The following is a 14,144-nucleotide window of genomic DNA, read 5'->3' as shown; positions in this document are numbered from 1 at the left end:
CTTTTCTATGCTCTGAAATACCTTTTGTAAATGTGGTGTTAACTCTTCTCTGAATGTTTGGTAGAATTCTCCAGTGAAGCCATCTGGGCCAAGGCTTTGTTTTTTTGGGAGTTTTTAAATTACCTTTTCACTCTCTTCTTTTGTTATGGGTTCATTTAGTTGTTCTACCTCTGTTTGTGTTAGTTTAGGTAGATAGTGAGTTTCTAGAAATTTTTCCATTTCCTCTAGGTCTTCAAATTTGTTAGAGTATAGTTTTTCATAGTATTCTGTTATGATTCTTTTCAGTTGGGTCTGCTCTGATATCACCCACCTCATTTCTTATATGGGTTATCTGCATCCTCTCCTGTTTTTCTTTTGTCAGTTTGGCCAATGGATTATCAATTTTATTGAGCTTTTCAAGGAACCAGCTTTTGGTCTTGTTAAATCTTTCAATTGTTTTTCTATTCGCTATTTCATTTAATTCTGCTCTAATTCTTATTATTGCCTTTCCTCTGGCACCTGAGGGCTTCTTTTGCTGCTCTCTTTTTACTTGTTCCAGTTGTAGGGTTAAAGTTTTGATTATGGCCCTTTCTTCTTTTTGGATGTGTGCATTTATTGCTATAAGCTGACCCCTGAGCACTGCTTTTGCTGTGTCCCAAAGGTTCTGGTAGCATGTGTTTTCATTCTCGTTTGATTCTATGAATTTCTTCATTCCATCCTTAATTTCTTCTATAATCCAGTAGTTTTTGAGCAAGGTGTTGTTAAGTTTCCATGTGTTTGATTTTTTTCCCTTGTTTTTTTTGTTGTTGATTTCTACTTTTATGGCTTTATGGTCAAAAAAGGTGCTTTTGTAATATTTCGATGTTTTGCATTTTGTTAAGGCTTGCTTTATGGCCTAATATGTGATCTATTCTGGAAAATGTTCCCTGTGCATTGGAAAAGAAAATATACTTGGCTGCTGTTGGGTGGAGTGTTCAGTATATGTCTATGAGATCAAGTTGGTTGATTGTAGCATTTAGCTCTTCCGTGTCTTTGTTGAGCTTCTTTCTGTATGTTCTTTCCTTTACCGTAAGTGGCATGTTGAAGTCTCCTGCTACTATTGTGGAGCTGTCTGTCTCTCTTTTCAGTGCTGTTAGAGTTTCTTTTATGTATTTTGGAGCCCTGTCACTGGGTGCGTAAATATTTATTATAGTTATGTCCTCCTGGTGTATAGTGTCCTTCCTTAACCTTTGTGGTGGATTTTACTTTAAAGTCTATTTTGTCAGAGATTAATATTGCCAGTCCTGCTCTTTTTTGAGTGTTGTTTGCTTGGTATATTTTTTTCCATCGTTTGAGTTTTAGCTTGTTTGTGTCTTTAAGTCTAGGGTGTGTCTCTTGTAGGCAGCATATAGACAGATCGTGTTTTTTGTTTTTGTTTTTGTTTTTTTTTAATCCAATCTGCCACTGTCTCTTTTTTGGTGCATTTAGTCCATTTACATTCAGCATAGTTGTTGATAGGTATGTGTTTAGTGCTGTCATTTTGATGTCTTTTTTTGTGTGTTGTTCACAGTTTCTTTGTTCCCTTTATTTTCTGTGCTGAGTCATTTTTCTTTATGTATTTTCTTTTCATCTTTTCATTCTTGTTGATTTTGTGTTTGCTGAGTCTTTATATTTTTCTAGTTTTTTATTTTGATTTGTAGCATTGTTAGTTTCCTTTGTGGTTACCTTAATATTTACCTGTATTTTTCTAGGTTTATGTCAGTCTTTTATTTCTTTATATTGCCTTGACTTCCCCTCCATATGAAAAATCTATGTCTACATTTTTTAAATCCCTCTCTTTTGTTTTAATGTTGTCATTTTTTACATATTGATATCTCTGTTTCCTTATTTTCAATGTTTTAGCTTTGATGTATTTTTGTGTCTTCCCTATCTGAGTCGATATCTGTTTGCTCTGTCCTGTGTTCTAGTCTTGTGTTGTTATCTGATGTTATTGATTTTCTAACCGGAGGACTCCCTTTAGTATTTCTTGTAATTTTGGGTTGGTTTCTGCAAATTCCCTAAACTTCTGTTTTCTGGAAATGCCCTAATTTCACCATCATATTTAAGAGACAGTTTTGCTGGATATATAATTCTTGGCTGGCAATTTTTTTCCTTCAGGTCTTTATATATGTCATCCCATTGCCTTCTTGCCTGCATGGTTTTTGCTGAGTAGTCTGAGCTTATTCTAATTGACTCTCCTTTGTAGATGACTTTTCTTTTATCCCTAGCTGCTCTTAAAATTCTCTCTTTATCTTTGATTTTGGCAAGATTGATTTTAATAGGCCTTAGTGACTTTCTTTTGGGATCTGCCTTATGTGGGGTTTAAACCTTTTCTTGAGTTATTATAATAGTGGTCTTATACAATATTTGTCCTTCTGTGACTGACGAAATTCACCCAGCATAATGCCCTCCAGATTCCTCCATGTTATAAGATCACCATCCTCACCTCTAAGGAGCATTCTGGCTTTACTTCTTCCAAGACAGAGTTTTCTTTCTTCTAGAACTCTATAATATATTCAATATTCTTTGCCAAGACTGTAATTCAAAGGCATTAATTCTTCTTTGGTCTTCCTTACTCATTGTTCTGCGTTTGCATGCATATGAGGTGATTGAAAATACCGTGGCTTTTGTCAGGTGCACCTTAGTCTTCAAAGTCACATCTTTGCTTTTTAACATTTGAAAGAGATCTTTTGCAGCACACTTGCCCAATGCAATACGTATTTGATTACTTGACTGCTGCTTCCATGGGCGTTTATTGTGGATTAAAGTAAAATGAAATCCTTCACAACTTCAATCTTTTCTCCATTTATTCTGATGTTGCTCATTGGTCCAGTTGTGAGAATTTTTGTTTTCTTTACATTGAAGTGTAATCCATACTGAAGGCTGTAGTCTTTGATCTTCATCAGTAAGTGCTTCAAGTTCTCTTCAATTCCTTTCAGCAAGCAGAGTTGTGTCATCTGCATATCGCAGGTTGTTAATGAGTCTTCTTCCGATTCTGATGCCACATTCTTCTTCATAAAGTCTAGCTTCTCAGATTATCTGCTTAGGATACAGATTGAATAAATATGGTGGAAAGATACAACCTTGACACACACCTTTCCTAATTTTAAACTACACAGTATCCCTTGTTCTCTTTGAACAACTGCCTGTTGGTCTATATACAAGTTATACATGAGCACAATTAAGTGTTCTGGGATTCCATTCTTCTCAATGTTATCCATAATTCGTTATTATCCACACATTCAAATGCCTTTGCCTAGTCAATAAAACACAGGTAAACATCTTTCTGGTAGTCTCTACTTTCAGCCAAAATCCATCTGACATCAGTGATGATATCCCTCATTCCATGTCGTCTTCTAAATCTGGCTTGAATTTCTGGCAGTTCCCTGTCGATGTACTGCTGCAACCACTTTTGAATGATCTTTGGCAAAATTTTACTTATGGAGGCAGAGCCAACATGGCACTATAGACAAGCACCATGCCATCCCTCTGCAGCAAAGACCCGCAAAACTAAGTAAAACATATACAAATGTCAATCCTGGAACCCTAAGTACCAAATGAAGGAATAAAGAACTCTATTAAGCACTGAATGGAATAAGAAACTGACAGAGAACAGAGAACGAGCAGAGCTACGGAGTGTAGGTCCCCTACCAGTTAATGTGGCCAGATTTGCCATCTTGGGCTACAGCCACCAAAGAACTTAGGGAGTATGGGAAGGCAACTTCACGGAGCTCCCAGCAAGAGACAGAGCACCCAGTAACCAGGGATACACACTTTCCCACCCCACACCATTCTTCCCTGTACAAGGCCTCCAATGCTTGCTAACGGGCCACGGTCACTTGGCCAGAGAGATACCAGCTCACTGCCGCCTGGATTCGCAATTTTGAACATGAGCCACAAGTACCACAGACAGAGATTGCAGCTCCGCAGTGCTCCCAGCAGGAGACAGAGCACCCGGTAACCAGGGATACATGCTTTCCCACCCCCATCCTTCTTCCCTGTATGTGGCTTCTGCTGTTTGCCAATGAACCATGGTTGCTCAGCCAGAGAGACACTAGCTTACCACCACCTTGACCCCACCAGTTGGCCCCTTCAGCAGTATTATTTTTTTGTTTGTTTGTTTGTTTTACCTTTTTTGTTGCTTTTCTCTCTCCCTCTCCCTCTCCCTTCTTTCCTATTCTTTCTCCTGACCAGCTAGCTGCCTGTGCCATCCCCTCCCCTTCTTGATGGGCTGTGATTTTTTGGTTTGTTTGCTTTGTTGTTTTTTTCTTTTTTTCTGTTTCTTCTCTCTCTCTTCTTTCCTTCCTTTCCTTTCCTCTGCCCACTCAGCCATGTGCATGGCTCCCGCTCTCCCTGGTTGGAGAGTCATTGTGCTCGGCCTCCCCGTGTCTGCACTGCCATCACCAACAGGCTCCCTCAGTGCCATTTTATTTACTTATTTATTGTTCAGGTTTTTTTTTTTGCTTTTGTTTTTATTCTTGTTTTACTTTTGTTTTTGTTTCTTCTTTCTCTCTCCCTTCCTTCCTTTCCTTTCTCCCATTCACCCAGCCCCATGTGCCACTCCCAACTTCTTGGTGGGCTGCACTGTACTGCTTGGCTGGAGAGACTCTGGCACACGGCCTCTCCAGGTCTGCACTGCCCCCACAGGCCAGCTCCCTCAGTGCCATATTTTTTTATTTTTCTTTATCTTTCCCCTTCTCCTCTTTTTCCCTGTCCCTCCCACCTAGGCCCTTTACTGCCTCTGCCCCTTCCTGACGGGCAATGCCATGCCATCCAGCGAGAGAGACCTCAGCTTGCCACCACACCAATTCTGCCCCACACCCAATGGCCAGTGCCCCCACCACCACATTTTTTTTATTCTTGTTGTTGTTTTTACTTTTCTATTATTTTTTTATTTGTTTGATATTGTTGGTTTCTTCTTTCTCCCTTTTTCTTACTCCTGCCCACCTAGCACCATGCACCATGCACCACACACACCACTTCTTGACAGGCTGAGCCACAATGCTCAGCTAGAGAGCCACCAGCACACAGTCTCTCAGGTTTGCTCCATGCCACTCTCTAAATCCTTCCATAAGGCCATTTTATTTACTTTTTTTTAACTTCATTTTTTGGCTTCTTTTTTTTTTACTTATTTTTGACTTTGTTCCTCTCTCTTCTTTCACCCACCCACTTAGCACTGCACATCACATCCTCTCCTTTTCCTCCTGCCTGTCTGCTCCGTGAGCCAAGTGACACACCCTCGAGCAGTACTGACGCAGTCCCCCAGACCTTGCCCTGCACTGCCCCCAAACCCTACCCTGTCACCTCCAGATCATGCCGCAAACTACCCATCCCTAACCCACCACCTCTGCTGGACTTGCCCTGCTGCACCATAGCTGAGTGACCAGCCCTGCCTACCTGGAAAAGGTGGTAAGAAGTATCATACCCACAGATGAGCAAGCAATAAAACACTCCTAGACCGCCTGCCCAGTCATAACCAAATAAAACAAAAAAGCAGGATGAAACAATCAAATTTACAGTCAATAAGTGAAGAAAATAATTACTGAATGTTCTGGAGACAGCAGACAATATGAAAACTTTTTTTTAAAAAAAAGCTGGAGAGGAAGGCTCCAGAAAGCAACCAAAATAAAATACCAAATGACCTTCTGCTAGAAGGAAAGGCACTGAAACTACCTCATAGGGAATTCAGAACTCTAGTATTCCGGGTTCTCCAAAAGATGAAGGAAAATGCAGACAAAAATAAGGAAAAAATAGACAAAATCATGGAAAAGACAGACAAAACAATGGAAAAAATCAGGAAAATAATATAGGAATAAAATGTCAAAGTAAATAAACAACTAGAAATCACACACACAAAAAAACCAGCAATTAGAAATCCAAAAGATAAACAACAAGGTTTCAGAAACGGACAGTTCAGTAGAAGGCTTTGGGAGAAAATTTGAAACAATGGAAGAGAGGATCATCGAAATTGAAGACAAATCCTTGGATACCACTTCGTTTGAGGAAAAATCAGAGAAAAAAACAAAGAAAAATGAAGCAGTCCTGAGAATGATGTGGAATACAATCAAGGGCAAAATGTGCTTGTGATCGGAGTTCCAGAACAGGGGAAGAAAATGGAAAACACAGAGAGGGTCATTGAAGACTTGCTGACAGAAAACTTCCCTAATATCAAGAAAAATAAAAAGAAAACTATCCAAGAAGCTCAACAAACTCCATATAGGATAGACCCCCAAAAGAAAACCACCAAGACATATCATAATCACACTCACTAAAGGCAGAGAAAGAATCCTGAGAGCAGCTCAAGAAAAATGAAAAGTCACATGCAAAGGGGAGACAATAAGACTAAACTCTGATTACTAAGCAAAAAACCATGCAAGCAAGAAGGCAACAGGATGACATATATAAAATCTTGAAAGAAAAAAACTGCCAACCAAGAATAATATGTCCTGCAAAACTCTTGCTCAAATATGATGGCAAAATTATGACATTTCTAGATAACAGAAATTAAGGGAATACATAAAAACCAATCCAAACTTACAAGAATTATTAAAGGGAGTTTTTGGGTTAGAGAACCAACAACATCAGACAAAACCTGATTCTAGCACATAAAACAGCATCAGCAGTTACCAACATAGATAATGAACTCTCAAGGATAAAACAAAACTAAAAAATTTACAACAGGGGACCAGAGACGTCAATCTGTAAATCACAACATCAGAATAATAAAAAAGGGAATAAACTGTGTAGACATAGAACTCTCAAATGGAGAAGAAGTCAAGGAATTATCAAGTAATAAAAGACTGGTTCAAACTTAGGAAGATAGGGATAAATTAAAAGGTAAACACAAATTTAACAAACCTACTCAACAAAATAAAGAAAAACATAAAGTCTCAGTAAACACAAAATTGACAAAAAATGAAAGAACCAAAAAAATACACAAACAAAAGGAATTTAGCACAGAAGAGTAAGAGGAACAAAGAAAATGTCAACACTACACAAAAAAAGCACTACAAAATGACAGCAGTAAACTCACACCTGTCAGTAATCACACTGAATGTAAATGGCTTAAATGCACCCATAAAGAGACAGAGAGTGACAGAATGGATTAAAAAAAATAAGATCCATCAATATGCTGTCTACAAAAGCCACAACTTAGAAACAAAGGCATATTTTTTTTAAAAATCAAAGGATGGAAAAAATATATCAAGTGAACAGCTACTGAAAAAGAGAAGGCGTGGCAATACTAATCTCAGATAAAATAGACTTTAAAACAAAATCCACCATAAAAGACAAAGAAGGGCATTATATGATGATTGAAGGGACAATCCACCATGAAGACATAAGCATAATAAATATCTGTGCACCCAATGACAGGGTTCCAAATTACATAAAACAATCTCTAATAGCACTGAAAAGAGAAAATGATAGTTCCACAGTAATAGTAGGAGACTTCAACACATCACTCTTGATAAAGGACAGAACATCTAGAAAGAAACTCAACAAAGATACAGAAGATCTAAAGGCCACAATCAACCACCTTGACCTCACAGACATATATAGAACACTTCACCCAACACCTGCAATGTACACATTCTTTTCCAAGGCACATGGAACTTTCTCCAGAATAGACCACATCTTAGGTCACAAAGCAACCCTCAATAAGATCCAAAACACTGAGATAACACAAAGTATCTTCTCTGACCACAACACCATCAAAGTAGAAATTAAAAACAGGAAGAGCAAGGAAAAAATTCAAATACATGGAAAGTGAATAACACCCTCCTTAAAAACCACTGGGTAACAGAAGAAATCAAAGATGGAATCAAAAAATTCCTAGAATAAAAAAAGAATGAAAACACTTCATACCAAAACCTTTGGGACTCAGCACAGGGAGTGCTCAGAAGTCAATTTATAGCAATAGATTCACACATCAAAAAAGAAGAAAGCGACAAAATCAAAACATTAGCTACACAACTGGAACAAATAGTGAATAGCAAAAGAAGCCCACAGCCACCATAAGAAAGGAAATAATAAAGACCAGAGCAGAAATAAATGAAATAGAGAATAGAAAAACAATAGAAAGAATCAACAAAACCAAAAGTTGGTTCTTTGAAAAGATCAACAAAATCAACAAACCACTGGCCAGAATGACAAAAGAAAAACAGGAGAGGATGCAAATAACCTAAATAGGAAGTGAAATGGGGGACATTACAACAGACCCTACTGAAATAAAAAGGATTATAATAGAGTATTATGAAAAACTATACACCAATGAATTTGAAAACCTAGAGGAAATGAATAAATTTCTAGAAACACACTACCTACCCAAACTAACACAGTGATGTTGAAAATCTGAATGGACCCATAACAAGAGAAGAGACTGAAAAGGTAATTTAAAAAATACCCAACAAAACAAAGCCCTGGCCCAGATGGCTTCACTGGAGAAGTCTACCAAACATTCAGAGAAGAGCATACACCAGTACTACTCAAACTATTTCAAAACATAGAAATGGAAAGGATACTTTCAAATTCATTCTATGAAGCCAGCATAACCCTGATACCAAAACCAGGCAAAGATACTACAAAAAAAGAAAATCACAGACTAATATCTCTCATGAATATAGACGTAAAAATTCTCAACAAAATTCTAGCCGATAAAATTCAGCAGCATATAAAAAAGATAATACACCATGACCAAGCAGAATTCATAGCAGGTATGCAAGGATGATTCAACATTAGAAAATCAATCAACATACTCCACCACATAAATAGAAGAATCACATGTTCATCTCAATTGACACAGAAAAACAATTGACAGTCCCACACCCATTCTGTTAAAAACTCTTAATAACATAAGAATAGAAGGGGAATTCTTCAACATAATAAAGGACATCTATACAAAACCAACAGCCAACATAATTCTTTATGGGGACAGGCTGAAAACATTCCCCTTGAGAAGGGGAACAAGACAAGGATGCTGTTTATCACCACTCCTATTTAACATTGTCCTGGAAATCTTAGCTAGAGCAATAAGGCAAGAACAGAAGTAAAGTTCATCCAAATTGGTAACAAAGAAGTAAAACTGTCCCTATTTGTGGATGATATGATACTATACATAGAAAACCCAAAAGACTCTGTGAGAAAATTACTGGAACTAATGGAAAGATTCAGCAAAGTAGCAGAATACAAGACAAACTTAGAAAAATCAGTTGGATTCTTATAGACCAATAAAGAGAACTATGAAAAGAAAATCAGGAAAACAATACTATTTGTAATAGCCCCTAAAAAAATAAAATACTTAGGAATAAATTTAGCCAGGGACATAAAAAATACTATATGAAGAAAACTACAAAACACTACTGCAAGAAACCAAAAGATACCTACTTAAATGCAAAAACGTACCATGCTCATGGATAGGTAGACTTAATGTTGTGAAAATGTCAATTCTACCTGAAGCGATCTACAAATACAATGCAAACCCGATCCAAATACCAGCAGCATTCTTTAAACAGATGGAAAAACTAATCATTAACTTTATATTGAAAGGAAAGAGGCCCCAGATAAGTAAGGCACTATTGAAGAAGAATAAAGTAGGAGGACTCACAGTACCTGCCCTCAGAACCTACTATACAGCTATGGTAGTCAATACAGCTTGGTACTGGTACAATGACAGACACATTGACCAATGGAACAGAATTGAGAACCCAGATGGAAATCCATCCACCTACAGTCACTTGATCTTCGACAAAGGCCCCAAGTCCATTAAATGGAGAAAAGACAGTCTTTTTAACAAATGGTGTGGGCAAAACCAGATGTCCGTCTGCAAAAAAATGAAACAGGACCCGTACTTCATACCATACACAAAAACTAATTCAAAAGGAACAAAGACCTAAATATAAAAAACAAAAACTATGAAGATCATAGAAGAAAAAATAGGGTCAACTCTAGAGGTCCTAATGCTCAGCATTAACAGGACACAAACCATAACCAACAACACAAAAACTCCAGAAGATAACCTAGATAACTGGGATCTTCTAAAGATAAAACTACTTATGCTCATCCAAAGACTTCACCAAAAGAGTAAAAAGAGAATCTACAGACTGGGAAAAAATTTTTGGACATTACAAGTCAGACAAAGGTGTAATCTATAAATCTACAAGAAAATCCAACACCTCTAGAACAAAAAGACAAATAACCAAATTAAAATGTGGGCAAAAGATATGAACAGACACTTCACCAAGGAAGACATTCAAGAGGCTAACAGATACATGAGGAAACGCTCACAATCACTAGCCATTAGAGAAATGCAAATCAAAACCACAATGAGATACCATCTCACTCCCACATTACTGGCATGAATCAAAAAAACAGAAAATAACAAATGTTGGAGAGGCTCTGGGGAGATTGAAACTCTTATGCACCGCTGCTGGGAATGCAAAATGGTACAACCATTTTGGAAACAGATATGGCGCTTCCTTAAGAAGCTAGAAATAGAAATACCATATGATCCAGCAATCCCACTCCTAGGAATATATCCTAGAGAAATAAGAGCCGTCACACGAATAGACATATGCACACCCATGTTCACTGCAGCATTGTTCACAGTATCAAAAAGATAGAAACAACCTAGGTGTCCATCAGCAGATGAATGGATAAACAAACTATGGTACATACACACAATGGAATACTATGCAATGATAAAGAACTCTGATGAATCTGTGAAGCATCTCACAACATGGATGAATCTGGAAGGCATTATGTTGAGTGAAATAAGTCAATCACAAAAGGACAAATATTGTATAAGACCACTACGGTAAAATCTTATGAAACGGTTTACACACAAAAAGAAATAATCATTGATGGTTACGAGGGAGGGGAGGGGAGGGGAGGAGTGGGAGGAAAAACACTAAATAGACCATAGATAAGTGGTAACTTTGGTGAAAGGTAAGACAGTACACAATACTGAGGAAGCCAGCACAACTTGTCCAAGGCAAAGTCATGGAAGCTCCATAGACACATCCAAACTCCCTGAGAGACCACATTACTGGTCTGAGGACTGTGGGGACCATGGTCTCTGGCAACATCTAGCTCAATTGGCATAACACAGTTTATAAAGAAAATGTTTTACATTCTACTTTGGTGAGTAGCATCTGGGGTCTTAAAAGCTTGTGAGCAGCCATCTAAGATACTCCACAGGTCCCACCTAGTCTGGAGCAAGGGAGAAAGAAGGAAACCAAAGACACAAGGGAAAGATTTGTCCAAAGGACTAATGGGCTACAACTACCACAGCCTCCACCAGACTGTGTCTAGCACTAGATGGTGCCCGGCTACCATAAACTGACTGCTCTGACACAGATCACAATAGAGGGTCCCAGACAGAGCTGGAGAAAAATGTAGAACAAAATTCTAACTCACAAAAAATAAATGAATAAATAAAGACCAGACTTACTGGTCTGACATAGACTGGAGAAACCCCAACAGTATGGCCCCCAGACACCTTTATAGCTCAGTATTGAAGTCACTCCTGAAGTATACCCTTCAGCCAAAGATTAGACAAGCCCATAAAATAAAAAGAGAGTAGATGGGCACACCAGCCCAGGGGCAAGGACAAGAAGGCAGGAGGGGACAGAAAAGCTGGTAATGGGTAACCCAAGGTCGAGAAGGGGAGAGTGTTGACGTGCTGTGGTGTTGACAACCAATGTCACAAAACAATATGTGTATTAATTGTTTAATGAGAAACCAATTTGCTCTGTAAACCTTCATCTAAAGTACAATTTTAAAAATTTAAAAAACAAAAAGTATATTCAGAAATATTGTGTGGCAAAATGCTAATAATTAGTGCATCTAAGTGAAGAAAAAATTTTACTTGCTTGTGATATTAATAATACTGTTTGATAACTTCCATATTCTGTTGGATCACCTTTCTTTGAAATGGGCACAAATATGAATCTCTTCCAGTTGGCTGGCCAGGTAGCTGTCTTCCAAATTTCTTGGCATATGGAATGGAAAGAGGCACCAAATAGCTAAAGCAGTCTTGAAAGAGAACAACAAAGTAGAAGGTCTCATGCTTCCTGATTTTAAAACATATTATACAGCTATAGTTAACAAAACAGCCTGTTACTGGTATAAAAGTAGACACATAAACCAATGCAATAGAATTGAGAGTCCAGAAATAAACCCACACATCTATGGTAAATTGATTTTTAACAAGTATGCTAAGTCCATTCATGGAGAAAGAAGATTCTCTTCAATAAATGATATTGGGAAAATTGAATTTCCACATGCAGAAAAATGAAATAGGATCCATGCCTCGCACCACACATAAAAACAAATTCAAGCTCTTTCCCTGTCACGGCCAAGTTGTGCAGAGGCCTGGGTGTGTTCAAGATTCAGCTCCACCTGTAACCCACTGCCATGGCCAAGGAAGGCATTGCTGCTGGAGGTGTAATGGACGTTAATACTGCTTTACAAGAGGTGCTGAAGACCGCCATCATCCACGATGGCCTAGCACGAGGAATCCCCGAAGCTGCCAAAGCCTTGTACAAGTACATGTGTCAGTCTAAATACCGTGGGTTGTTGCAATCAGGACACAACTTCAGCCAAGGGAAGAAAGCATGAAGTTCATGGTGTTAGTACAAGTTTTCTGAATAGCATTCATTCTACAGGAAACCTAGGAAAAGATGCCAAGCCCATCTTTGCGTGCTTGCATCCAACTGTGATGAGCCTGTGTATGTCAAGTTGGTAGAGGCCCTTTGTGCTGAACAACAAATCAACTTGATTAAGATTGATGACAACAAGAAACTAGGGGAGTGGGTAGGCCTCTGCAAAATTGACAGAGAGGGAAAACCCCTTAAAGTTTTTGGTTGCAGTTATGTGGTTGTTAAGGACTATGGCAAAGAATCTCAGGCCAAGGATATCATTGAAGAATATTTCAAATGCAAGAAATGAACAAATAAAAAACTTGGCTCTCAAAAAAAATCAAAATAGATTACCTAAATGTGCAAATTAAAACCATAAAATTCTTAGAAGAAAATGCAAAGACAACGCTGTCAGGCCTGACTTTGAACAATGGATTATTTAATATAATAACAAAAGCACAAACACCAAAAGACAAAATAAATACATGGGACCTCACAAAAATTAAAAACTTTCATTTTTCAAACAATTTACCAGAAAGGGAAAGACACGCTATCGACTGGAATAGTATCCAGACACCATATATCCCATAAAAATCTAATAACCAAAATATATATAAAACTCTGACAACAGCAAAAAGGCAAATAACCCAATCATAAGATGGACAAAGGACTTGAATAAATATTTCACCAAAGAGGACATTCAAATGACCACTGAACACATGAAAAGCTTCTAAACGTCATTAGCCATCAAAGAGATGCAAATCAAAACCACAATGAAATACCATTTCACTCCCACTAGGATGGCTAGGGGCCCTGGTGGTGCAGTGGTTAAAAGCTACAGCTGCTAACGAAAAGGTCTAGCAGTTCAATCCACCAGCCACTCCTTGGAAACCCTACTGGGCAGTTCTACTCTGTCCTGTAGGGTCACTATGAGTCGGAATTGACACAACAGCAATGGTTTTTTATAGGTAGAATGGCTAAGATTTAAAAAAAAAAAAAAACAAAATAAGAAATGTCGGCAAGGATGTGGGGTGTCTTAGTCATCTAGTGCTGCTATAACAGAAATACCACAAATGGATAGCTTCAACAAAGAGAAATTTATTCTCTCACAGTCTAGTATGTTACAAGTCCAAATTCAGGGTGTCAGCTCCAGGGGAAGGCTTTCTCTGTCAGCTCTGGGGGAAGGTCCTTGTCATCAGTCTTCCCTCGTTCTGGGAGCATCTCAGCACAGGAACCTCAGGTGCAAAGTTCTCTGCTTCTGGCACTGCTTTCTTGGTATGAGGCCCACATGTCTCTCTGCTCTCTTCTCTCTTTTATATCTCAAAAGAGATTGGCTTAAGAGACTACCTAATCTTGTAGACGTCCTCAATATAACTGCTGCTAATCCATCTTATTACATCATAGTGATAGCATTTACAACACAGAGGGAAATCACATCAGATGATAAAATGGTAGACAATCATATGATACTGGGAATCGTGACCTAGCCAGGTTGACAGATATTTTGGA

The 14,144-nt window shown here is 38.2% G+C and overlaps 2 protein-coding genes across 2 annotated transcripts in view; both read left to right on the top strand.

The window, feature by feature from the left end:
• Window positions 1-14,144, top strand: part of TEX11 (testis expressed 11) — a 523,552-nt gene that overhangs the window by 451,820 nt on the left and 57,588 nt on the right. The gene's annotated exons all lie outside the window — the stretch shown is intronic.
• LOC101357811 (40S ribosomal protein S12-like) lies at window positions 12,412-13,103 on the top strand. The gene is made up of 2 exons (XM_004380116.3): window positions 12,412-12,542; window positions 12,678-13,103. The coding sequence occupies exons 1-2, from the start codon at window positions 12,412-12,414 to the stop codon at window positions 12,943-12,945; spliced, it is 399 nt and encodes a 132-aa protein (XP_004380173.1). The 3' UTR covers window positions 12,946-13,103.

The sequence above is a fragment of the Trichechus manatus genome, unplaced genomic scaffold (assembly GCF_000243295.1).
Source record: "Trichechus manatus latirostris isolate Lorelei unplaced genomic scaffold, TriManLat1.0 scaffold00070, whole genome shotgun sequence".
NCBI classification, from domain to species: Eukaryota; Metazoa; Chordata; class Mammalia; order Sirenia; family Trichechidae; genus Trichechus; species Trichechus manatus.
This window is presented reverse-complemented; position numbering and strand designations above follow the sequence as displayed.